The sequence below is a fragment of the Fukomys damarensis genome, unplaced genomic scaffold (assembly GCF_012274545.1).
Source record: "Fukomys damarensis isolate Sample0158 unplaced genomic scaffold, DMR_v1.0_HiC HiC_scaffold_12, whole genome shotgun sequence".
Classification (NCBI taxonomy): domain Eukaryota; kingdom Metazoa; phylum Chordata; class Mammalia; order Rodentia; family Bathyergidae; genus Fukomys; species Fukomys damarensis.
The window spans coordinates 54955275-54981851 of record NW_022900924.1 but is presented as its reverse complement, the minus strand read 5'-3'; the positions used below and the strand labels follow the sequence as shown (position 1 = coordinate 54981851).

General features: G+C 39.3%; 1 protein-coding gene across 1 annotated transcript in view; it reads right to left on the bottom strand.

Annotated features, from left to right (window-relative positions):
• The window catches only part of Setd2 (SET domain containing 2, histone lysine methyltransferase), a 113544-nt gene that overhangs the window by 3330 nt on the left and 83637 nt on the right, over positions 1-26577 (bottom strand). The window contains exons 16-18 of the mRNA XM_010624335.3: positions 24218-24352; positions 22053-22192; positions 18081-18192 (exon numbers count right to left, since the gene is read on the bottom strand). Coding sequence (XP_010622637.1) covers positions 18081-18192; positions 22053-22192; positions 24218-24352 — 387 coding nt within the window. The remainder of the gene's footprint in view (positions 1-18080; positions 18193-22052; positions 22193-24217; positions 24353-26577) is intronic.

The following is a 26577-nucleotide window of genomic DNA, read 5'->3' as shown; positions in this document are numbered from 1 at the left end:
CTGAGTGCTGGGATTACAGGCATGCACCACCATGCCTGGCCAGAATGCCCCTTTCTTCCCGCATTTGGGTTACCTGACACTTGAATTGGGATCCACCTTAGAAGTCCTAATTCAGGCATGGCCTTCAGTCAACTTGGCTGCTTTGTTTCAAATCCCGTCACCTAGCCCTGGCCTCTTCCAGTTAAGGCAAGCTTCTCTACCTGCATCAAAACTACATCCTTCACAAAGGCACATAAGTTCCAGTTGTTTCAGAGTCACTCTCTCTGCAGCAGAACATGCTGTATGCCCTGGACCTTCATGTCCTTGTTCTAAGCTTCAGCTCCTCACATTGCCAAGTGAGGTTTGGACTCAATGAGCTCAACCTCTCTTGTCTCTGACATTCTAGGGGTCCAGAAGAAAGGCAACTAACTGCTCTGTTCTGAAGGTCTGTGTTATTCATCACATTTCTTCCAAAGGTAAAGCTGGCTACACTCTTTAAGACAGTCTCAGCGCAGAGGAGAGGTTCCTTGGAGTCTGGCACGTCTACCTCAGGAAAGGAAGGGCTGGGTGTGGTGGCGGCGGCAGTGGTAGTAGGGAGTCATGCATTATTCAAGCCAGTGAACAGACAAGTAGATGCTAAGACACAGAAAATGCTTGATCCAAAGCTGGCAAGATGATAAACCGCTCCCTTCCAGCAATGCCAGAGAAGAGGCCAACAAGCTCTCTCTCTCTCTAACCACGCACTGCCAACAGGTGATGAGCCAGCAACTCTGCCATTCAGACTATCTCCCCACACCTTTGCCCACCACTAGCTCTCAGGACCCTACTCAGTAAGTGTTTTCCGTAGAAGAGAAGAAACATGAGCACACCCCTTTCAACACAAATCACTGCAGATGGATCTAAAAGCTAAAGTAGGTGCTATAAATATTTCATATTTTTGCTAGAGACATAAGACAGATAACTTTTTCAAGCTCCTCCATCCCATTCCCACTTCTGTTTCCTTTATTTCCCTGAACCGAATGAAGGCTCTGGTGCTGAAGCTATTTGTCTGCCTCTATTCTGGACTGGCTCCAAAGACTGCTACAAATCAGCTTTCTCTAACGTGTTACAAGAGATTTACATATTTCCTATTTTTCTATTTTCTGTGGTTGTGGAAGAATGGGGATGAGAGGTTTGGGGGGATAGGGTAGAAAGGACATACAGATTCAATTTCTGTTTCTGAAAACACAGCAGGAATAACTATTTTGTTTTGTTTTTGTTTTCTGAGATGCAGTCTTGTACAGTTCAGGCTGGTCTCGAACTCACTATGTAGCTTAGTCCAGCCTTGAACTTGTGGTAATCCTCTTGCCTCAATCTCCCAAATGTTGACAAAGTAACTATTTTACACTTCATTTCAGCAAGAAGGCCAAGAAGCAAGAACAAGTAACTGTTTTGAAAAGTTGTGCTTTGAGTTTTTTGTTGTTGTTTTTTGTAGCTGTACAGTAATGGGTATGTTCTACAATAAGATCTTTGGTAGCAAAGGATCAAGAATTATTTATAAGCCAAGGAAAGTTCAACATATCCCCAACTATTGTCCTGTAGATCTGAGAAGTGAGGAGTGCAAAGGGGCATAAAAGTATGACAATCATTTATCTTAAGGATCCTGATCTCATAAAAGAAACCAGGCTCCGTGGGGTACCGTGTACTGTGCTTCCCTCGAACAGGGTATAATATTCAGGAAGCTAAATAAATGCGATGCATATTTAAAAGCGTTCATACCTGATATCTGATAAAAGTTGGGAAAGCTTTAAAAACACAGCTATAGGGCCAGGGATTTAACTCAGCAGCATGGAACCTGCCTGGCAAGTGCAAGGTCCCAAGTTTGATTCCTGGCACCAAAAAAAACAAACAAACTCACAGCTATACAACAGCACGATCCACTGAGTGCTGTCTAGGACAGTGGTGGCAAACCTATGGCACACATTCTACAGCCAGCTGTTTATTATCACTGAAAGTTCTAAGTCTGCCACCACTGGCTGAAGATTTCTCTGGGTCCTTTTCAGCCCTGCAGAATTTGAACTGAGAGAACGCCCAGACTTAAATCACAAAAATCATCAACCAAAATGAAGTTTGGGAGTACCAAAATTCGTGAACCCTGCTTTTCTTGGTCTGCAAATGGCATATGAAGTAATTTCACAAACCAACATTTCTTCAAGTCCAGTGCCAAGCAAAGAAGCCAGATGATAAGAGGCTGAGTCATAGCTGAAGACTTTTTACAGACACTTCCAAGCTTGGGACTGCCCCCACCCTCATTCTCAAAAAGTCCCATTTACAATTTTAGCATTTCTAACACTAAAACATCAAAACGGAATGTCACTGACCTTCCCAAAAGCCTACTGCAATTAAATTCTTTAGTATCAGAAAGACATTAGACTTGGGCCGGGGATTTAGCTCAGTGGTTCCGCTGCCTGCCTTGCAAGCAGAAGGACCCAAGTTTGATACCTGGTACCAAAAAAAAAAACAGACAGACAGACATTACACCAGACCACTAGTCCCAAACATGCAGAGGATTCTTTTTGTGTGTGTGTGTATGTGTGTACCAGGGATCGAACTCGGGTCCTTGTGCTTGCGAGGCAGGCCGCGGAACCAATGAGCTAAATCACCGGCCCCCTAGGATTCTTTATATACCTGTATGTCAGGGGCTCCACTGAGGTTTGAAAAAATCACCAGAGTACAGTGGTGACTCTACTCTATGAAAAGCAACATGTTCCCACAACCTCAGTAATAATCAGTTTGCCTTTTCTCTGTGCTGCTTATATAGAGCTGGTTTTCTTTATCGGGCATCCCTCAGTGGGACATTTTGGTGTGAGCAGCAGCCAGATGAGAGCACACAATGAAATAAACAGACAAAAGGACTTGGCACAAAGCCAGTCTGCCGCTTTTAGAAGCTGACTTGCTGTCAGCCTTTCTCTCTCTGTGGCGTAGATTTCTAAGAAACCTAGTGTGGATACAACAAGGGAGGCCTCAGTACCTTCACCTGAGCCTGGGCTGAGTTGGCAATGGCCTTACTGGGTGGCTCTGGGACCTACACACACACTGTAATTCTACACACGCAAATCCATCCCTTATTATACAGACACTACTTTCACACATACTCGAACTACAGGGTGTGGCCTGAGTTACAGAAACGAGCCCAACAAAGGGACAGCAGAGTATACTCAGCTAATGTCTCTCTCTCTCTCTCTCTCTCTCTCTCTCTCTCTCTCTCTCTCTCTCTCTCTCGCTCTCTCTCTCTCTGCAAATCTAATTAAATGTATCTTGGAACATGAACTGTAAAGAAGTAACTGAAGCCAGACCTGCTGGTGCACATTTACAATCCCAGCACTTGGGAGGCCAAGGTAAGACGCTCACTGTGAGTTCAAGGCCAGCCTGGACTACACAGTGAGACTGTCTCAATAAAAAGGGAACTAGATCTTTTGGTAGCATGAATCCAGAAGTAGGGAGGAAGCTTTGTCAGAAACTGTACACAAACAATTCAACCTCAGTTCTACAAGTGAACATTAATTAAAAGCTTAAGAAAAAAGATGCTTGAAAAATTTTAAAAACAAAAAAACCCCCACCACCCTCAATGTATTATGTTTGGAACTGGTACCACTTTCAGTAGCAGAAACAGCAAACTAGCTTAGGGTACATCTAGAAGAGGCTTTAGGTGAATCTTACTTTGTCAAGAAAAAAAGGCAAGGAGTGGTAGGACAGAACAAAGACTTCTAAGGCATATTTTAGCATCAGTGTTTCAAAACTCTGAACTACATACAGTCTCTGTATGTCCTTCACTCAGAGGGAAGCAGAGATGAAAAAAACCAACCAACCCTAAAACAGTTGCTGTGAACCTGTAGCAAACTGCTGCCACAGACACATACAGTCAGCCCTCTCTGTTGGCCCAGGAGCCAAGTTGCCTCAGTTGTTTTTTCTGAACTAAACCTCAGTATTCAGATTTAATTGCAGTGTGGGTACTATGTGATAAGTGGGTTCTGGATTGTAGTTTGAGCATTTGGTCTCTAAAAGATTCACCATCAGTGCCCTAGAACTAGCCTGGGCCTGGTGGCACAAATCTGTAATCCCAGCCACTCAAGAGGCTGAGGTCCAGCCTGGACAACTTAGTAAAACTCTGCCTCAAAATAAAATTTTTAAAAAGGAATTGCGATATAATTTAGTGAGACTCTCAGCTCTGAGTTCCATTCCAAGAACTGCCCCCCACCCCCAAAAAAATCAATCAAGACAAAATACCCTGAACTAAAGTTCTGTAAGACACTACTAGGAACACCAAGGGACTTCCTACTCTGCACCTGGTCCACAAGGGTAATGCAAACCCGGAGGTTTCTCTCAGACCACTACCTGACCAAGATGTGCTAATAGCAACTTAACCATCTTCTCCAGAGATCTGCATTACAGCTTCTGAAAATCCCTTCTATTACTGGTAAGTGATTTTGTATGAAATAATTTTGTAAAGAATGGGATCATCAAATGAAAAAATTCACAGACCTTGGGCCAGAGATTTAGCTCAGTGATGCCGGGCCTACACAAAGTCCTGAGTTCAATTCCTTGTACCAAAAAACAAAACAAAATAACAACAAAAAACAGAAAAGAAAGAAAAAGGAAAAGAAAACTCATGGCCCCTGACCTCACCCTCCACAACTTACTTAACCCAACAAACACTCTACAATTTCTATTTCAACATAACAGAGATACCAATACCTATTATACCTTTAGATTCAATGTTAATTTTAAGCCAGGAGGTAACAGCAAATAAACTGTTCTTAATTATGCAAGCAGTCAGCAATGATTCAGGTCTGAGGTTCTCAAAAGGGAAAATATGAGTTACACTCACCACATGATGGATGATGGAAGAGAGTACAAGATGACCAAGAGTAGAGAACAACACTAGAGGAAAACAGAGAAGGAAGGCTCTCATCGATGCTTAAGTCTTATCAAAAGCTTTTACTACTACACAGCAGGCCCCAAAGAACGGTCTGCCCATTATACTTTCCCTTGGTCATTCCACACCCTTTAATTTTCCAACAAGCAGCAATTTACTGACAACTCAAACCAGATTTGACTGCCTACCAGCTATTGCTATTCTGAATACTGCAGAATGCTCAAATTCCTATGGTACTCCTCCTGCTCTTTCCTTTATTCCCTAGATTGAGTAATGCTAAAAGTGTGAGAGGTAGGCCTCTTCCTTATGTACTACTTGGTTTGCTAAGTCATGAATACTGCTTCCCAAAAGTCTTTGCCAGACTCTTCAAAATCTCTACTATTTGCCCAAACTATCATTAATATTCTGCAGTGTGATCTCCCCAAACTCACTTTTTCAAACAGGCCTGTTTCAGAAGGAGAAGCAAATGATGGACTCGCCTACACTAAAAGTATTCATTGGTTGCCAAATACTTAGCATATATTAATCATATTAGCAGGACACTAAGGATGGAACCCAAGGCCTCACACATGCTAGGTGAGCATCATACTACTAAGTATCCCCAATTTTACTTTATTTTCACTGTTCTCTACATACATACTGTCTTGTTCTGACTTTATGCCTTTGCAAAAAACTGCCTTACTTGTCTCAAATGCACAATCCTGGTAACCCTTACTAACACCATGGGTAAAACTGTTTTCTGTAATATCTCCAGTGCATCTTCTTACACCATGATCACTGCTCCCAAAGCATTTTGTTAGGATAATGAGGTTTGAACCTCAGGACATTCTGAGCTATATACCAGCCAAGTTTTTTTTATTTTTTTCTGGGGGTGGTGGTGGTGGTTTGATATAAGGTCTCACCAAGTCACAAAGTGGCCCAGGCCAGGCTTGAACTTGTGTTCACCCTATCTCAGACTTCCAAGTGAGAGGATTACAGGCATTTGTTACCATGTCCAGCTTTGCAGCATTTTTAAAATACACTTTCACTCCTTGTATTATTGCTTTATAGATTTGGCTATTTCCTTAAGTTGAACTTCCTGAAGAACAGGAACCAGTTTTATTTCTCTTTCCATAAGTAATACCACTTTCAACTGATAAACCCTCTGAATTAATGAAAGTTTACTTGTACATTTAGTTAGTTGATCTGTGAGGGGATTAAAATCTAAATGAAGAAGATGAAAAATGTGTGTCAGAAGAAATAGATTTTCTCAATCACTAAGATTCTGGCTAGGTGAATACAATTATAAAATTTTAAGAAGAACAGGTACACAAAGTCCTAGCTAACCAAGCCAGACTAGGACCTTCTGATAGAGCCTGGGGTCCTCAAAAGAAATCCAAACTTTTGGTGTGTGCTTCAGGGCAAAGTTGCCTTAAAGATCAATGCACATTTGTTTTGTTAACCTACTATGCCTGGACCAAAAAAAGGGCTCTGATTTGAATATAAGAAAAGGGAGTTAGAAATGTAGCACAGTGGTAAAATGCTTAAGAAAAGGTAAAGATGACAAGTCAGAGATAAAAGCCTAAGAAGCTAAGATACAAAACATCTAGATAATTTTCTGCAACAGGCTTACGACACTGAAGTAGGAGTGTACTTTTAGGTACCTGTCTGTACTTTGATATATTGCCTCTAGAAAAGTATAAATGTTACAGCTGAAAATGAGATGGGAAGGTGAAAACTTCTTAAAGAGCTAAACAAAAGTTTATCCTATGATTGAATTTCACTTCCAGGTGTTTATCCAAAAGAAATGAAAACACATGTCCAAAGACTTGAACATAAATATTCATATAGCATATAGCATTATTCGTAACAGCCAAAGACTGGAAACAACCCAAATTACATCAACTGACAATTAGACAAAATGTGGTACATTTATACAACAGAGTATTACTCAGCCATAGAAGAGAATGAAATTGGGATATATACTACTATACCAAGAATGAACCTTGATAACATTATGTTAAATAAAAGCCAGCCAAGAAAGACTACATATTGTATGATTTCATTTACATAAAATAAATGTCCACGAAAGTCAAATTTCTCAAGAAAGTAGACTAGTGATTAGACTAGAGATGGGGATTAACTAAATGAGAGATCTCACTGAGAAGAGAGAAATGTGTCAGGAATGATAGTGCATAATCCCAGCCACTCAGAAGGCTGAGGCAGGAGGATTGCAAGTCTGACTGCACCCTGGGCAATTTAACAAGATCCTCTTTCAAAATTTAAAGGGGAGGGAGGAATCGAGCTGGACATAATTAAGTAGTTCAATACCAGAACCTGGGTTTTATCTTCAGTAATGAAAACAAAATTAAAAAATAAAAAGGAGGAAGAGGAGGAGGAAAGAAGAGAAGGAGAAAAGCAGGGAGGAAGAGAAGGCAGGAAGATAAACTCAGGGTCTCTGAATTATAAGCCGAAGAGTCCCAGAAAGATTAGAGAAAGGAGTTTCCAGCTGTAACCATCTAGAGTGAAGAGAACGATGTAAACACCTGGGGCATTCAGTGGAAATCCCAGACAGGCTACAACTTGGACATTACCCTAGAGCAAAAGATTACTCTGGACCCAAAAGAATCACAATTAAGAAAAATCCTTGAGGAGCTGGGGATTTAGCTCAGTGGTTCCACCACCTGCCTTTCAAGTACAAGATCCTGAGTTCAATACCCAGTACCCCCCAAAAAAAAATCCTTGAACAGACATTTCTCAGACAAAGAAGCAAAAGCAGCAATATATGAAAAAAATGTTCCACATCACTGGTCGTTCGAGAGATGCAGATGAAAACAACACTGAGATTCCACCTCACCCCACAAAGAATGGCTGCTATCAAGAAATCACACAATAACAAATGTTGGCGGGGTTGTGGGGAGAAAGGAACCCTTCTCCACTGTTGGTGGGAGTGCAGACTGGTGCAACCACTATGGAAATCAATGTGGAGATACCTCAGAGAGCTTGGACTGGAGGTTCCATTTGACCCAGCCATCCCTCTGCTGGGTATCTTTCCAAAAGAATTAAAAGAATCATATCACAGTGATATATGTGCACCTATGTTTATAGCGGTACAGTTTGTAATAGCTAAGACTTGGAAACAGCCCATTTGCCCATCAATTGGAGATTGGATAAAGAAGATGTGGTTTTTCTATTAAAATGGAATCTACTTAGCCATAAAGAATAAGAAGTTAGATTCATTCATAGAAAAACGGATATATATTGAGTATATACTCCTAAGTGAAATAAAAAAGTCACATGTGTAAATACTGAATAGTTTCTCTGGTGTGGAAAACTATGATAGTACATAAGATCCTAATGATATAATTCACAATGTGAAATAGGGAGAAAAGGGCTAAAGGTGTAGGGAAAGTGGGAAGGGTAGTGGAAAGGTAATAAGGGGAAAGAAAAAAATATGAGAAAATTTAAAAATGCAAATAAAGTGTTTGTAAATGGGGAGGGAAAGAGGGGGTGAAGGAAGGGCAGGGACAAGGGGAAAAAATGAGAACCAAGACCTGTCATGTAAAGGTACAAGATCCCAATGATGAATGTAACTTTACTGTAATACCCAAAATGTACCAATAAACTTAATGAGAGAAAAAGCAAGCAAGCAAGCAAGCAAGCAAGAGATGATCCACTAGCTACTTGACTGCCTGTCAGAACAAAAGGAAAATAAGATCCGAGACTCCACAATATAAAACACACAATACCCATTGTTCAGCTGTAAATTATTAAAACCCGAAACAGGAAATGTTAACCCAATAAAACCACAAGAAAAGTCAGTAGAGGTCCAGGGATTGAGCTCAGTGGTGCCACCACCTGTCTTGTAAGTGCCATGTCCTGTCCCGGGAAAAAAAAAAAAAAAAAAAAAAAAGTCAGTAGAAAGAGGCTTAGGAACAAAAGGGAGGTTGGAATCGGGAGACTATAAAACAACTTTAAAGATATAAAAGGGCTGGGGATTTAGCTCAGTTGTGACACCACCTGTCTCGCAAGTGTAAGGACCCAAGTTTGATCCCCAGTACCAAAAGAGAGAGAGAGAGGAAAAAAAAGAGAGATATAAAAGATAACACGAACACAGTGAAGATTTAAAACTGTAACAAGTAGCTGGACATGGTGGCGCACACCTGTAATCCCAGCACTCAGGAGGCTGAGGCAGGAGGATCGCTGTGAGTTCGAGACCAGCGGGCTACATAGTGAGTTCTAGGTCAGTCTCAACTACATAGTAAGACCCTGTCTCAAAAAACCAAACAAACAAACAAACACTGTAACAAGTAAAATTTACTTACAAAAACACATAAAAGATTCAGTGGTTGAACTTAGCTGGTTAGTACAACAGAAGGTAGGATCAGTGAACTCTAACGAAAAGGCTACAGAAACAATGCAAACTGACATACAGGGAGAAAAACGAAGGAAGATACTGACTGCTCTAGCAGCCAAGCAATCTAACAATGTATAGTGATACCTCGGATTCAAACAGCTACCAGCATGAACTTTCCACTACTTGAACAGTAAAGTTTAAAAAATAAAAAAAGCCTGCTAAGTGTTTGCAATTTTACTCGATAGTCAAACCAAAAATTAGACTCGAAAAAACCTGTAGGGACTGAGAGTGATGCTTCAGTCTCAATGCTGCTCCTGCCCAGACAGACAAAATATTGTGGTCGTGTCAGTGTGTTAAAACACTGGTCATATGGGACCCAGAACTCCACCAAGTCTTCTAAACTTAATATCCAAATTCAGTAGAGTAGCTGGATATAAGGTCAATACACAAAAATCAACAGCCTTCCTGCAAACGCACAACAGACTCACTCAAAGAGAAATCAGAGAAACAACTTCATTCACAATAGCATTCCAAAAAATGAAATACATAGGAATCAATTTAATGAAGGAAATAAAAGACTTCTATTCTGAAAACTATAGCACTCTGAAAAAAGAGATCACAGAGGATATCAGAAAATGGAGAGACATCCCTTGCTCCTGCGTAGGAAGAACCAATACAGTGAAAATGGCCATACATCCAAAACTGTTATACAGATTCAATGCAATCCCAACTGAAATTCCTACAGCTTATTTCACAGAACTACAGAAAACAATTAAAAAATTCATTTGGAACCAGAAGAGCAAAAGCAATTCCAGGAAACAAAGACAAGGTATGAGAGGGCTGGGGATTTCGTTCAGTGGCATTGCGCCTGCCTAGCAAGCGTAAGTTCCTGAGTTCCATCGGGACTACCAAAAAATAAATAATTTTTAAAAAGTTATGGTAGGGGACATCACAATCCCCAACTTGAAACTATACTACAAAACTACTGTGATAAAAATAGCATGGTAATGGCAAAGAAACAGACCCGAGGATCAATGGAACAATTTAGAAGATGCAGCAAACTCCAGACATATTTGGCCACCTCATCTTTGATGAAGGAGCCAAAGACCCTCACTGGAGGAATAGATAGCCTCTTTAATAAATGGAGCTGGAAAAATTGGATTTCCACTTGCCAAAGATTAAAACTAGACCCATATTTCTCACCATGCCCTAAACTAAAATCTAAATGGATCAAAGATCTAAACAGTAAAACATAATCAATCACTAAATCTACTGGAAGAGAGGCTAGGTAGAATTCTCCTCTTTTTTTTGGTAATTGAACTCAGGATCTTGTGCATGTGCGGTAGGCAGTAGCACCACTGAGCTAAATCACTGTCTAGATAGAATTCCTGACACTGGCACAGGAAAAGACTTCATGAGCAAAACATCAGTTGCATGTGAACAAGCACAAAGAAACAACAACTAGGATCTCATCTTACTAAAAAGCTTCTGCACAGCAAGAGAAGCCACCAACAGAGTGAAGAGCCAACCCACAATGAAGGGATAAATTTTTACCAGCTGTTCCTCAGACAAAGGTCTACTACCTAGAATATATAAAGAACTTAAAACACAAAATCAGACCTCCCAAGTTTAAAGACCCAATCCAAAAATGGGCATCTGAAATGAACAGACATTTCTCAGACAAAGCAGCAAAAACAGAAAACAAACATCATCGCATCATTCGAGAAGTGCAAATGAAAACAATGTTGAGACTCCACCTCACCAGAGAAAGAGAGGCTGCTATCAAGAAATCAACCAACAACAAATGATGGAGGGGTTGTGGGAGAAAGGAACCCTTCACTGTTGGTGGGAGCGCAGACTGGTGCAAACACTATAGAAATCAATTTGGAAATACCTCAAAAAACTAGGATTAGAGGTCCCATTTGAGCCAGCTATTCCCCTGCTGGGTATCTTCCCAAAAGAATTAAAAGTATCACACCACAGTGATATATGTGCACCCATGTCTATAGCAAAGGTTTGTAGTGGCTAAATCTTGAAAAGAGCCCAAATGCCCACCAACTGGTGACTGGATAAAGATGATGATGTTTTTTTAAAATATAAAATGGAATATTAATCACCCATAAAAAATTATAAATTAAGAGACATTTATAGGTAAAAGGATGCACATTGAGGCCATACTCTTAAACGAATTAAATAGGACATATACATGTAAATACTGAATAGTTTCTCTGGTGTGAGAAAATGAAAGTGTAAATGAGGACCAAAATGTATAATAGATAATGTGAAATAGGAAGAAAAGTTCCAAAGGGGAAGGAAAAGTGGGAGCCCAAGGGGAAAGGAAAGAAGAGAAAGAAAAAAAAATGAGAAAATGAAAAAAAAAAATGGAAATAAAGTCTTTGTAAATAAGGAGGGGTGGAGGGTTTGATGGGAGGGCAAGGGAATGGGGAAAAAATAAAAAAAAAAAAAAAAAAAAAACAGCCAGACATGGTGGAACACGCCTGTAATCCCAGCACTCAGGAGGCTGAGGCAGGAGGATCACTTTGAGTTTGAGAACAGCCTGGGCTACACAGTTGAGTTCTAGGTCAGTCTCAACTACATAGTAAGACCCTGTCTAAAAAAACAAAAAACAAAACAACAACAACAAAACCATTGGTCATATGGGAAAAAGAAAAAGCAAGACAGGGCCGACGATTTAGCTCAGCGGTTCGGTGGCCTGCCTCGCAAGCACAAGGACCCAAGTTCGATCCCCGGTACCAAAAAAAAAAGAAAGAAAAAGCAAGACATATTATGAACATGTACAAATTCCCTATGATGAATGCTATCATTACGTGTATCTAAAATATACCAATAAATGATTTGCTTTAAAAAAAATAAAAATAGGCTGGGGATGTAGCTCAGCATTGCAGCATCTGTCTGGTAAGTACAAGGACCAAAGTTCAACCCTCAGTACCAAAATCAATCAATCATTCAATTAATCACTGGTCTTCCCCGCCCCTTTTTTGCACTTTATTTGCATAAAATATTGTAACCACAGTGCCAAAAAATGTTAGAGCTGCCAGCAGTAAAGCCAAGAGAAAAACTGTGAGAACTATGATGCTTAAAAGAAATCACTGCAAGATTTGTTAAAAGTCCTGGAAAATGAATTTATAAGTATAATTTTTGGGCCTCAGAACCAATTATTTGGTTTTCCATTATTTCTTACGGAAGAAATATGTTCAGTTCTCAAACTTTTCAGTGTTTGAACACAAAATTTTTTTGGTACCAGGAATAGAACTTAGGACCTCACTCATACTTGCCAGGCAGGCACTGTGCCACTGAGTTACACTCCCCACCCTTGCACACAAATTTGAAACAAATTGAGTTCAATAACTGAGCTATCACTGTATATATAAACTGGGAGTTCCAGGAAAAAGAGCAAATAGATGTATTTTTTTAAAACGGCTAAAACAGATCCAGATTGATGAAAACTATCAAGCCATTAGGCAAAGAGAACCACAAGCAGGTTGAATACAAAAAGAAAAACAAGGTATTATCACAAACTGCTGAAAACCAATGATAAAAGAGATAATTAAGCAGGCCATAGCGGCACAGGCCTGTCATCCCAGTACTCAGGTCTGTAATCCCAACACTCAGAAGAGGCTCAGGCAGGAGGATTGCCATGAGTTCAAGACCAGCCTGAACTACACAAGAAGACCCTGTCACAAAGAGATAATTAAGATATATGGAGAAACAAAGATAAGAATCACATTCCTTTTTCCTTGGTACTGGTGGTTGAATCCTGGGTCTTGTACACGCTGGGCAAATGTTCTTCTAGTGAAGTACATCATTAGCCAGCCCTTTTTGTGTCGAGGTCTCAGGGCTTGTGATTTGGCTCAGTGGTGCCGCTGCCTGCCTTGCAAATGCAAGGGCCTGAATTTGATCCCTGGCACCAAAATAAATGAATGAATGAATGAATGAATGAGTTAAGGTCTCATTAAATTGCCTGGGCTCTCCTCAATTTTATGATCCTCCTGCCTCTGCCTCCCAAGTAGCTCCATTATAGGCATTTGCCACAACACAAAGCTACAATTATATTCTGCTTATCAATAAATTAAAAATTTTAAAAATCTTTTAAGTGTTAAAAAGGAAGGAAAAATTGCAATTCTATATCCAGTGTCAAAATCATCCAAAATAAAAATTAAACATACTGCTACCATTTAATCCAGCAATTATGTTCTTTGGTATTACCCAAATGAACTAAAAATTTATGTTCACATAAAAAACTGAGTACAGATGTTCTCAGTAGCTTTATTCATAACTACCAGAAACTGGAAGCAAGTAAGATAACCTTCAGTAGAAGACTGGACAAACTGGCATAGCCAGATAATGGAATATCATTCAACAAAAATGAAATGAAACATGAGGAACCTTAAACGCATACAACTATGTGAAAGATATCAAAAGGCCACATACCATATGATTCAAATTCTATGACATTCTGGAAAATGCAAAGCATGGAAAGTCATCAGTGGTTGTTGCGTCAGAATGACAAGGCAGAAGGGAGGGCAGGATGAACAGAGCACAGATGATTTTTTTTCACCTCCTAGTTCTGGGGATTAAACTCAAGGATCACTGATCTATGTCTGTATTTTAAATTTTACTTTGTGACAAGGCCTTGCTAAAGCATCTGCTTTAATCAGATAGCCTTGAAGTTACAATCCTCCTGCCTCAGCCTCTCAAATAGCTGGGATTTAGACCTGCACCACCATGCTTGGCTAGTACAGAAGATTTCAGTGCAGTGAAACTATTTTGTATGATTCAGTAACGGTGAAAATGTCATTATACATTTGTCAAAATCCACAGGTGTATAATACCAAGAGCAAACCCCAGTATTATGATCCTTGGGTGATAATTAAGCATCAGTGCAGGTTCATTCACTGTGCAATGCAGTTTTCTGGTGCCAGATGCTGACAGCTGGGGTAGACTACCCACATGGGCAACAAGGGTACACCAGCGCTCTGGAGGCCCATTTCCTGATGCCTTTAATCTACTTCCTGCTTAGTTTTGCTGTGCCAAAATAGAACTAAAATTACTCTAAAAATAAAGTTTGTTTCTAAAAAGTGTAAGAACTTTTTTTTTTTTGAGACAGTGACTCTCTGTAGAGTTCAGGCTGGCTTTAAACTAGCTGTGATCCTCCTGCCTCAGCCTCCCAAGGGCTGGGATTACAGGCGTGGGCCATTGTATCTGGCTGATAAATAACTTTTTCAAACAAACAAAAGCTGAGAGAATTCATCACCAGATATGAAATATAAACGGATTAAAGGAAAACTTTTAGGGGGGGTATCGGGGATCGAACTCAGGTTCTATCGCAGGTGGTAGTACCACTGAGCTAAATCCCAGGCCCTAAAGGAAATTCTTTAGGTGAAAGGAAAATGATTCCAGACGGAAACTCAAGAGGCTGGAAATGGCAAGTACAGGACTTCATCGAAGTTTTAAATTTTCTTAGTTATCAGACCATTTATGGATCATGCTAGGGATTGAACTTAGAACCCCAAGCACATTAACTAGGCATGTGTTGTACCACTAAATTAAGATACATGCCTGGCCCCATTAACAGGTTTTGAAGAGTCATGATGATAGGCTATAATGAGATGAATAGGGATACTTTAAATCTTAGAACAATGGTTCTCAAAGTTTTAGATCACAGGATACCTATGTATCTTAAAACACTAAGAACCCCAGAATGCTTTTATTATATTAGAAACATCTGTCATGATTCTTCAGCCAGGCTTGGTGGCACACTTACAATCCCAGCTCACTGGGAGACTAAGGCAAGAGGATCAAAATTTGAGCCCATCATGGGCAATTTAGCAAGATCTTGTCTCAAAAATTAAAAAGGGGGATGGAGATATAACTAAGTACAAAGGCCCTGAATTCAATCCCCAGTATGGCAAAAACAACCAAACAAAAAAGCAAAGAAAAGATGATGCCTCGTGCTGCTGGATAATGACTAAACCCACTGCAAACAAGCTTACTGCTCAGCCCATGGGTGAGTCTCTTCAGTCCATCACCACTGGAGAGCTTTCTTTTTCCAGACTGGGAGACAGTCTGACTAAATTGCCTAGGCTGAGCTCACACCTGGAATCCTCCTGCCTCAGTCCCTCAGAGTGCCAGAATTATAGGCATTATTACCACCATGCCTGGAATTCCCAGAGAGCTTTCTAAAAGTAAAGTCTGATTATGTCCTGCTCAAACCACTTCAAAGGTTTCCCACCACATTAGCAGAGAACAGAAGTCTAACTCCTTAATATGACACATAAGCCTGCCTTTTTACTTGGCTCCTACTTCCCGCTTGGCTATTTCGACAAGCTGGATTTTCTAGCACGAAGCCTTCACATGCACTCTGACTGAGGCCGGAGGATCACAAGTTTGAGCTCACCCTGAGCAATTTAGTAAGACCTTGCCTAAAAGTAAAAAGTAAAATTTAAAAAAGAGCTAGAGATGTAGGCTGAGTGCAAAGGCCCTGGGTTCAATCTGTAGTACTGAAAATAACAAAAAAACAGAGGGAAGGGGGCTCTCCCCCTGAACATGACATAAGGAAAATGCTTACTCTTCATTTGCTTTGAAAGATCTACCTTAATATACAGACCTCCAAACAAAAAAGCGAGCCATGGTTAATGGGTAACATGCCCATCCATGAACTTGACTTTATGTAGATTAATTCTCCAACATACTTCCTGCCCTCACAGTACTAGGGATCAAGCCCAAGAGCCAAGCCCCTTCATTTTTGAGACAGGGTGCCACTAAATTGCCCTGGCAGGACTTGAACTTGTGATTCTCTGGCAAGTGCTGGGATTATGGGTATGTCCCATTGCCCACAGCTTCCAATATCCCTCACTAACTTGAGCACAGCTGTATTGCTGCCGTACAGATCACAATTCCTGTTTATTTTTTCAAAAGATATAACTTACACAGCTACAGAAGTATGAAAGAGGGAGTTGTGGCTTTCTGCTTGCAAGTTTATAGATAATTCAAATGACAGTGGTGTAGCAGTCCTGGGCATATTACTAAATGATTCAAGAAAACATGGTAGCATAAAGCATCTGGTGTCAAGTGGTCCAGTGATTTAACAATTCATCTGAAATTTAATTAGCTCCACACAGATTTAACTACAGACCCTTTTTGGAAAACATCAAATACATGGTGAAGAAAGAAAAGCATTTCCTCTAAGTAAAATATAAAAGAAGGTATGGATCTATTTATTGCTCCTTTACTTACCTTTCACTCCAGCACCTTTCTTTCTCTTCTCTTTCCTCTTTCACTTGACCCTAACTAGTGACTCATTTTCAAACTAAAAAAAAAAATTATTCAGGGTTGGGAATTTAGCCTGAGTGGTGCCGCCACCTACATCGTAAGAGCAAGGTCCTGAGTTCAATCCCCAGTAACAAAAATAGGTTTTACAAGAATGATCTCTAATTTTTTTAAAGATACCACATCCTTAAAGACAGCTGGGTTCTGTTATAAGTAGAAAAACTAAGGACTCTTAATTCAGTCATTGAGCATATATGATTTATATGACCTCCAATCCCAATTATTGTCTTGTCAGAGGCAGAGATGAGAAATAAGCTTTTTCTTCTTTTTGTTGTTTTTGTTTTTCGAGACAGGGTCTCACTATGTAGTTGAGACTGACCTGGAATTCACTATGTAGCCCAGGCTGGTCTCAAACTCACAGCGATCCTCCTGCCTCAGCCTCACAAGTGCTGGGATTACAGGCATGCGCCACCACACCCAGCAGTCTCCTCTTTTTTCTAGAGGTAGGATCTTGCTACATAGCCCAGGGTGGCCTTGAACTTATGGCCTCATGTGTTCCTCCTGCTGTAGGAGGCATGGCTCCTCCTGCCTCAGCCTCCCTAATGCTGGACTTACAGGTGAACACCACTTCACCTGGCTTTTTTTCTCTTCTATTATTTCCACAATAAATTATCTCTCCCTCAAATCTTTTTAATTTGTTTTTTGGGGGGGGTACCAGGGATCAAACTCAGGACCTTGTGCTTGCCAGGCAGGTAGGGGCACCACTGAGCTAAATCCCTGGCCCTCAAATCTTTTCTTAAAAAGGGGAGGAAGGCAGGCTCATATTTCTAAGTTTTTTTTTTTTGTTTTTTTTTTTTTTGGTACCAGGGAGTGAAGTGGGTATTTGTACTTGCAAGGCAGGCCACCAAACTGCTGAGCTAAATCCCCAGCCCTCTAAGTTTTAATGTAACCAGTTTAACTTCATTCCAGACCCAAAACACATTAAACCACACCATGCATCTAGGTAAGTATTCCGTTTAAAAACCAAAACACGTGTTAGAAAGAAACCATTTATCCACCCATCTTTACCATTCAGAAGAATGCAGACCAACACTGACTACGAAGGAAAGAGTAAGACATACTAACAGAAGTTATAAAAGATTATGAATACTATGATTATCTTAGGCCGCTGTCATTCTCTCTCTACCTTCAGTTACTGTTCTTAGTGCCCCTAACTTCTTTTCATGATTGGTCTATTCAAACTCTTCATATATATACATATACATATATATGTGTGTGTGTGTATGTATATGTATGTGTGTGTGTATATATATATATATGTATGTATGTATGTATGTGTGTATGTATGTGTATGTATATGTGTGTGTGTGTGTATATATATATATATATATCCCTCAAATAAGTAGCCAGTATGCATTTGAAGTCCTTGAAAGTCTAAAAGAAAGTCTTTCTGATTTCACCTCCAGCTTAGCACAAACTTTCACGTGTTCTTCAAAATAAGACAAAAGAATGACAGACAACACACTCTCAAATAACTGGGAAAGTATGTAAACTACTCACCTTCATGGGGTTTTCATCATATGTTGGGGTTCCCAGGTCCATCTCAGCTTCATGCTCAAGGCTGGCATCATCTCCTGGGCTTTCCCAAGTAGGCGGATCCCACTGAGTCTGCCTAGAAGGAGTTAAGAACAGCCATACTGACATGGCTAGAAAACAGAGAAACCTAGCACAAGCACATGCTTATACACACATAAAATGTAACACATAGGGAACTGCAGAATAAGTTAGCATTATGAGATTAAAATATAACATCTTAGAGCCAGGGATTTAGCTCAGTGGCATCATGCCTGCCTCACATTCACAAGGTCCTGAGTTTGATCCCAGATACTGTCAAAACAAAAAAAACCTATCTATCTCACATCTTGTCTCTAAAGGTCCTGAAAATAGGATTCAGCAAAGTTTAAAAAGTAAGCAGAGTAGCCAGATATGGTAATCCCAGTGCTCGGGTGGCTGAGGCAGGAGGATCACTGTGAGTTCCAGACCAGCCTGGGCTACACAGTGAGTTCCAGGTCAGTCTCACTACATAGTGAGACTCTGTCTCAAAAAAAAAAAAAAAAAAAAAAAAGGCAAGCAGAGTAGGTGTCTGCCTACCCTATCCTTTGTAGGTCAAGACATAAATAGTGATTATACCTAGTATATTCTTGGAGCAAAATACATTAAATCAAATCACAACATGGCTCACATAGTCCTTGATCATGTAAGGAAACTCTTTGCTTTTAGAAATATCCATCTTGTACAGGAAATTGAACGCAGGGAGTGTTTTCCTTTTTGGTTTTTTTGGTACCGGGGATCAAACTCATGCACTTGGAGATAGGCAGCGGAATCACTGAGCCAAATCCCCTGCCCTAGGGAGTGTTGAACTATATCTCCATCCTTAACTATTTTGAGACAGTACATCCTGATCCTCCTACCTCAGCCTCTCAAGTAGCTGGGAATATAGGCCTCTGCCACCACACACTGCAGGAGTCTTGTTTATAAATTTGCCCCTTTGGTTTAATAAGTGACAACATGGACAGGATGTACAAGTTAAAGCCATGTGCTCTCTGATAAAAAAAAAAAAAAATTTTTTTTTTTTTTTGGTTCTGGGGATCAAACTCAGGACCTTGCGCTTGCCAGCCAGGTGGTGGAACCACTGAGCTAAATCCCCAGCCCAAAAATATTCTTAACTGACTGCAAAAAGAAGGGCTCAGCTATATTGCTTCACTGAACATTTGTAGCTGTTTTGAAAATAAGCAAGCAGATTTTTTTTTTTAAAGCTAGATCTACAAGGTAAAAACTGGAGGTATGGATGTTCATGTTCAGGAGTCCTAAGTCAGCTATCACTGGGAACTCTTTGAGGGCAGTCATCACTCTTTAGTCAGCAACACTAAAGGCCCCTGATGCAGATGAATTTATAAATGGCCAAGAAAAGAGATTACATGTAACATGTACAAATACGTAAAAAACAAAATCAAGGTTTCTACTGCAATATATGAACCAAAAACCATGATAATGTTATGGTAACTAAAAATATACATATAAATGTCTGTTCCTAGGTGCTAGACAGGGAAAAACTATCAAAAATGGAAAAGGTACACATATAATAAGAAATACGATCTGGTTTTAAATTTTTAAATTTTTGGAAGAATAGCAGTATACTAAAAAGCTCCTTTTGGTGCTGAAAATCAAAGTCTTAAGGTTACACACTGGTTTTAAAATCAATATACATTCAGTTAGCAACATAATAAGCACTCATTTTATAAAGATATATTAATAAGAGTAATGAAGGGTTGTCTAAGCAGAAAGAACAAAAGGAAAATGTGTGACTATAAAAATGTCAAACTTCTTAGGTTGGGGATGTAGCTCAGGCACCACACCTGCCTGGCAAGCACAAGGTCCTGGGTTTGATTCCCAGTACAAAAAAATAAAGTTAAATTTATGCTATAAGATATCAAAAATAAAAATTTACAATATTTTGATGAAGAGAAATAACAGACTGATGAGAAGTCCAAAACAAGCAACTCACAAAAGAAACAAAGGCCAGTAATCTAATGAAGATGTTCCATTTCAACAATAAAAGAATTGGAAATGAAAGTGATTTCTCATGTATTAGACAAGATCAAGAACTGACAAGAGGAAAAGGCATTTCTGCACATTCATTTGTGAAGTCTAAATTTGTACAAACTTTTAGTAAGATCCTGTCTCAAAATAATAAAGGGCTGGGAATATAGATCACTGAGGAAGGGAGGGAGGGAGGAAGGGAAGGGGAGGAAAGGGGGAGGAGAGGACAAAGAAAAACAACAACAAAGCAAACCCTAACAATTTCCCAACATAAAACGTGTGGCTCTTTTGCCCAACTATTTCACCTGTAAGTATCTACTTAGGGAAGTCCTCTACCATTGAGCTAAACCTATCATGAACAAGGGCCTGGGTTTAACATGTTCCTACCACTTGAACCACTAGTGGTATACTGGGATCTAATCACTTTTATCTCATCATCTTTACTGGTCTTTTTACTAATAAAATTAATAAAAAAAACTACCTGATGGGACAGTCATGCATGTAACATTGGTGGTTGAAGCCACTCAGCAGTGAAACACAAACTGCAGCCCCATTGTGAAAATGTTAATTCCTAGCACTGGAAAACAAAAGTCTACTCAAAGATTAGTGTTTCTGAGGGTATCTATGATTAATTAGGTACATAAAAATAATGAAGATCCACCAATCAGCGAGTATTAAGTAAAATTTGGTAGCCCACCACTTTTATTAGTAAATGAAGGGGACTACAAAGCATGAACTACTGATGTAAGATCATATACTGATGAGTACACATGCATAGGCAGAAACCATGCAGACTATGTAAAAACTATGCAACTAAAGAGGTATTTTTGTTTTGGTAGTAGGAACTGAACCCAGGCCCTCACAAATGCAAGCAAACAATTTACCATACCACACCCCAGACCTATCTAAAAAGGTATTTTTATTTTTATTTATTTTTTGGAGTACTGGAGATCAAACTCGGGCCCTGCGCTTACAAGGCAGGTGGCAGAACCACTGAGCTAAATCCCTGGCTTAAAAGGCATTTTTAAAAAAATGTTCCATAGCTCTAGGTAGTGGTCTTTCCAATACATTTATTTCCTTATTAATACTCTTTCTACTGTTGATCTGTACAACAAACCTACATAATTTCTGTCCAAATAAAACAATTCTGCTTTCAATTTCTTTTTTAGAAAAACAATCTAAGATAAAGTCAGTTTTTTTTTATACCTACAGGAATTGTTAAACCGAGGTTCATGGATCAAATCCAGCCCACTACATATTTCTTCTATAAGGGTCTTTTGTTGTTGTTTTTCCATGGTATGGTGTGCTGAACCCAGGGCCTTCTTTTTTATTCTGAGACAGGGTATAAGTCACTAAGTTGCCCACGCTGGACTGGAACTTGTGTCCTACTGCCTCATCCTCCTAGAGTGCTAGGATTATAGGTGTGTATTACAAAGCTTTTCTTGTAAAGTTACCTGGACACAGACATATCACTTACATATTTATCTACAGTTGTTTACAAAATACTAGCAGAGTTGAACAGTTGTAACGAGAATGCATAGCTGGCAAAGTTTAAACACACCCCTTTGTCTACAATGTTACTGTAGAAAAAGTTACAATTACTTTTCTCAATCCCTTATTATCTCCAAGTGTTTTAGGGACTAAAAGTACATCATAATAGTCTGAGTGTGGACTTCATGCCTATAATCCCTGCTACTCCAGAGGCTTGAGGGGGGAGGATTTCAAGTTACCAATTAGCCTGGGCATTTAGTGAGATTTCATCTCAAAAAAAAAGTTACATCAAAAACATATTTTAAAAGTACTGATGTGATTCTGGAAATTCAGTAGCACTTAAACACAGTGGACAACCAATAACTATAAAACTCCCCTGATGGTTGCAGCTTCTTTGACCAAGTGAAAAAATATCAGGAGATGCCCACACAGCCCTCTTACCTTGTGATCACGTGGTAGTAATAAATCTTCCCTTCTGGATCTCGGGCTGTCTTCCAGTTTGGAGGTAAGACAATGGTTTTTGGTTTGGGAGGAGATGGGGGTGGCAGATCCAGCAGATTATTTGTCACAACCATCTCAGGCTAAAAACACACACACACACACACACACATACATTTGATCAATGACATAGCTTTCCATTGGCTAAACAGAATAAAATAGCCCAATTAAGCAATATAAAAATACATATCTAGTTCTTTAAGAAAGGATAAGGGAAAAGTAAAAACTAGAAAATGGCTAGAGACAATATATATGAAGGGATGTATCAAAAAATTGACAGTGGCTTCAAATTCACCATTCAGACTAACACATTAAAAGTATGAACCTGTTTATCATCTAGAGCAGTATTAACCTAACTTTCAATAGCCAATGCTAAATGGCACATACCAATTTCAGGATAATGACTGGACTTCATTTTTAAAACAAACAAAACCTGAAAAGCAAATACTATACGAATGTTAACATTTATCCATTATATTTCTCTGTACTTTTCTGTATGTTTGAAATTTCATAGCTGCATTTTAAAACTCTTAGTGTTACGGCTTAAAAAACAAACAGCTTCATAACCACTGTAATGGACTTAAGTGTTTTCCCCATGTTCATATTGTGAAGTCTTAACTCCTGTGACTGTACTTAGAGGTAGTGGCTTTAAGGAGGTAATTAAGGCTCAACTGAAGACAGAGGGGTGGGAAACTAATACATTAGGACTTGGGAGTCCATACGAGAAAAAGTAACAACAGAGGACAGCTGCAGAGAAAAGGGCCTGTGAAGACACAGTGAAAAGGTGGCCATCTACAAGCCAAGGACAGAGGGCTTGTAGGTGTCAGCCCTTGCCACCTGAATCTGTGACTTCCATACTCCACAACTGTAAGAAAATGAATTTATTTTGTGTAAGCCACTCAGACTGGTATTTTGTCACAGCAGTCCATAAGGATAGGTATCCTTCATTGTTCTTTCTATGTAAACCAATTGATAAAACATAATTTTTGTTGTTTTTGTTTCTTGGTACCGGGGATCGAACTCACAACCTTGCATTTGCAAGGCAGGTACACTGCCACTGAGCTAAACAATCCCCAGCCTCTTACAACTTTTTTTGGGGGGGCAGGGGGGTACCAGGATCAAACTCAGGTCCTTGCGCTTATAAGGCAGGTAGAAGAACCACTGAGCTGAATCCCCGGCCCTGAGGCATAATTTTTTCAGCTTTACCTTATCTGAGCAGTTAAAGAGGAACATGAGATCAGATTAAATGTCCTCATATGGACATGTGAGCACATACCTGTGTATCCTCACCTTACTTTGCAAAGCTGGGGTTTTTGGCCCACTCTAAGTTTTACTTCCTCCACTCACACAATGTTCTGTCTAGCCAGTAAAGTGACCTCTTTCTCTATGCTTCTGTGTCACTTAAGAACATTCCAAATCATCTGATACTATCTGCACTAACCATTCTGTTTAACATCCATTTCAGGTGCCAGATTGCTATGAAAGCCTATGATCACACCACCCTCCTATTTAATCTTTCATAACTTTTGCCATACCACCCTCTCATTTTCCATTTTATCCAAAACCAGTAACACTCCATCAACCACAATCTTCCACATATACCAAACATATTATATAATATATACAGTGGAGTATATTATGCAATTCTATACCCCTAACCTAGTCTAGTGACGAGTAATCTAGTGATTAGTGTAGTATCATATTTTAGTAATCAGTAAATACTAATAGATACCTGGTCTGGAAAATTATTACTTCAAAAATTCAGAGTATAAAAATATACTACAAGGGTAAATAACAAAAAGAATCCTAGGAGAAATATATATACCAATAAATATGGCTATAAATTTCACAAAATTAGGCTAAACATGTAGCTCAGTGGTCCAGAGGTTCGATCCCCGTACCAAAAAATAAAACGAAACAAAACAAAAAACATAAATTTCACAAAATTAATAGTTTTTGTATAGAATAGTTGAATGAATGCTCTAAGAGTGCTCAGGTGAAACTGGTGACTACCTACATTAAAATATAAACAAAACCCCCAAATAAAAGAAAGTCTAAATACAAGGTAGACAGCCGATGAGAGTTTTAGCAACAAAAATATTTCTTACTGTCTGTAAAGGTTGTGGCTGTCCTGGGGTAACAATTGTAGTCACGGCTGCAGTTGGCTGTACCACCACTCCCTGTGGGTGAGCTGTGAAAATTTGCTGTCCCTGGATATACTGAAGACTTGGCTGGGCATAACTCTAAAAGATGATAAAACGAAGAAAATTAACTATGTGTACTTTTCTAGATCTAATAAAGCAGTAATCAACTTCCAAGGTGGCACAATCTTATTGACAGATAAAACCATTACATTTCTCATAAAATTTTCATGCATATATTTAGAGGTAAACATATACAGCAATCTTTTGTTCAAGCATAAAGTTTATTTTTATAAAAATTCCCTATTCAAGCCGGGCATGGTGGTGCATGCCTGTAAAGTCTGAGGCAGGAGGGTTGTTGTGAATTTAAGACCAGCCTGGGCTACATAGTGAGTTCCAGGTCAGTCTCAACTACATAGTGAGACCCTGTCTCAAAAAAGCAAACAAACAAAAATTCCCTATTCATTTACTTTTGATTTCACTTTGCCATAAGAACATGGAACTTTTTTTTTTGCTCATGGACACTCTCCACTGGCTTCATTTTAATGACATGCTAGTCTTGGGATATCCAAGAAACAGCTCCATGCTGCTCCTTTCAGAAAACATTTCCACTATCAACTAGAAGTAACTTGCAAGTTGTCTTTTTGTAATCTCATAATACAAGGTCTACAAGACAACAGAATTTAATGCACCTTGGGCCAGGAATTTAGCTCAGCAGTGCTGCTACCTGCCTTGCCAATACAAGGTCCTGAGTTCTATCCCTGGTACCCCCTTCCCCGCAAAAAATAATTTAATGCACCCAAAATTTTCAACACACTGATTTACACATTGCATTAGGTTACAGAAAGTTTTTTCATATATATTATCTCATTTAGTCCTAACCACATCAAGATGCAGGTATTGCCTGTGCCTAGTTTCCTAAGCAATAAGTACTATGTCTAGGAATTAAAACTATTCTGCAATTATTTTCAACCACAACAAAGCCTGCTTAAAAGTAACAAGAAGCCTGAAAAATAACTTTCCTGACTTAAAAGGTAGTGACTGCTAAAGAAGTGTATCCACCATTACTTAAAAACAGATTTGGATCCTATGGACTAAGATTCTACTGGGTAAAATGATAAACATTAACTGATAAGCATTCCAAATACTAAATACAATAGACCCTTGACTCATGAACAGTTCCTGAGGGCAAGTTGTAATTCGAGTTAGTTGTAATATAGCGGAGATCTGAATATTTACCTGGTACGTACTATAGATTAACAAAAGGCAGATGAATCTTCCATTAACCTAATTCCATTAACTTTTGATCCTCCTACCTCAGCCCCCAAGTGGCAGGATTATAGGCTGAGATACATTCCCAGTCTTTAGATAAACACTTTCTGAGTAGACAGAGAAAACAGCAGGAAAGGAAAAGAAAAATAATACTTGAAGCTGCTGTTGGTGGTGCACAACTGTAATCATAGCAATCTGAGACACTGAGGCAGAAGGATGACAAGTGCAACTCCGGCCAAGGCAGTTTAACCCTGTTTCAAAATTAAAAGGACTAGGGATGTAGCTCAGTGTGAAGGTCCTGGGTTCAATCCCTAGTACTCAAGAATTTGTCTGACAAGATCAGAGAATTTAAAAAGGCTCATCACGCAGACATTTTAAAGTGTTGATTAGAATATAGAATCAAGCTGTGGTTTCTTTGGCATGAAGACAGGCTCCAAATGTCGGCTGTGAGGTAACTTCTGGACTGAAATGGCATTATGTAGCTAGACTGACCTATATTTATAGAATAAGTCTCCAATTTTATCTGTTTCTTAAATGTAAAAGGTATGGTAAGGGTTGACAAATTACCATCAAGAACAACAAAGAAGGATAACTTCCAAAGGAAAAGGTAAAGCATGCTGAACAACATCAGCTCTAGACAAATCACTCAAGATCATTGCATTCATTAGGCGATCTATTGTTTTATTGTTATGTTTTCTCTTTGAGACAGGGTCTTGCTATGTAATTTAGGCTGGCCTTGAACCAATGGTGATCCTTTTGCCTCAGCCTCAGGACATTTACTGCTAAAATAAAGGACGAATGAACATTTTTTTTTTCAGGGCTCCCTATCCCTAAAACCAGAGATAATCATATGCCAACATGAAACTAACAATAGTGGTATATACTTAAAAAAAAAAAAAAATCAATCAATCACGTACCTGGCTAAATCTATTTGATGAGGGGAAATCTGTTGCAGACTGACGTGCCCTTTTAAATGACTTGAAGTTATATATAAAAGTTAACTTCTTAAATGTAAATCTGGCTAGAAATACCTTTTTTTTTTTTTTTTTTTTTTT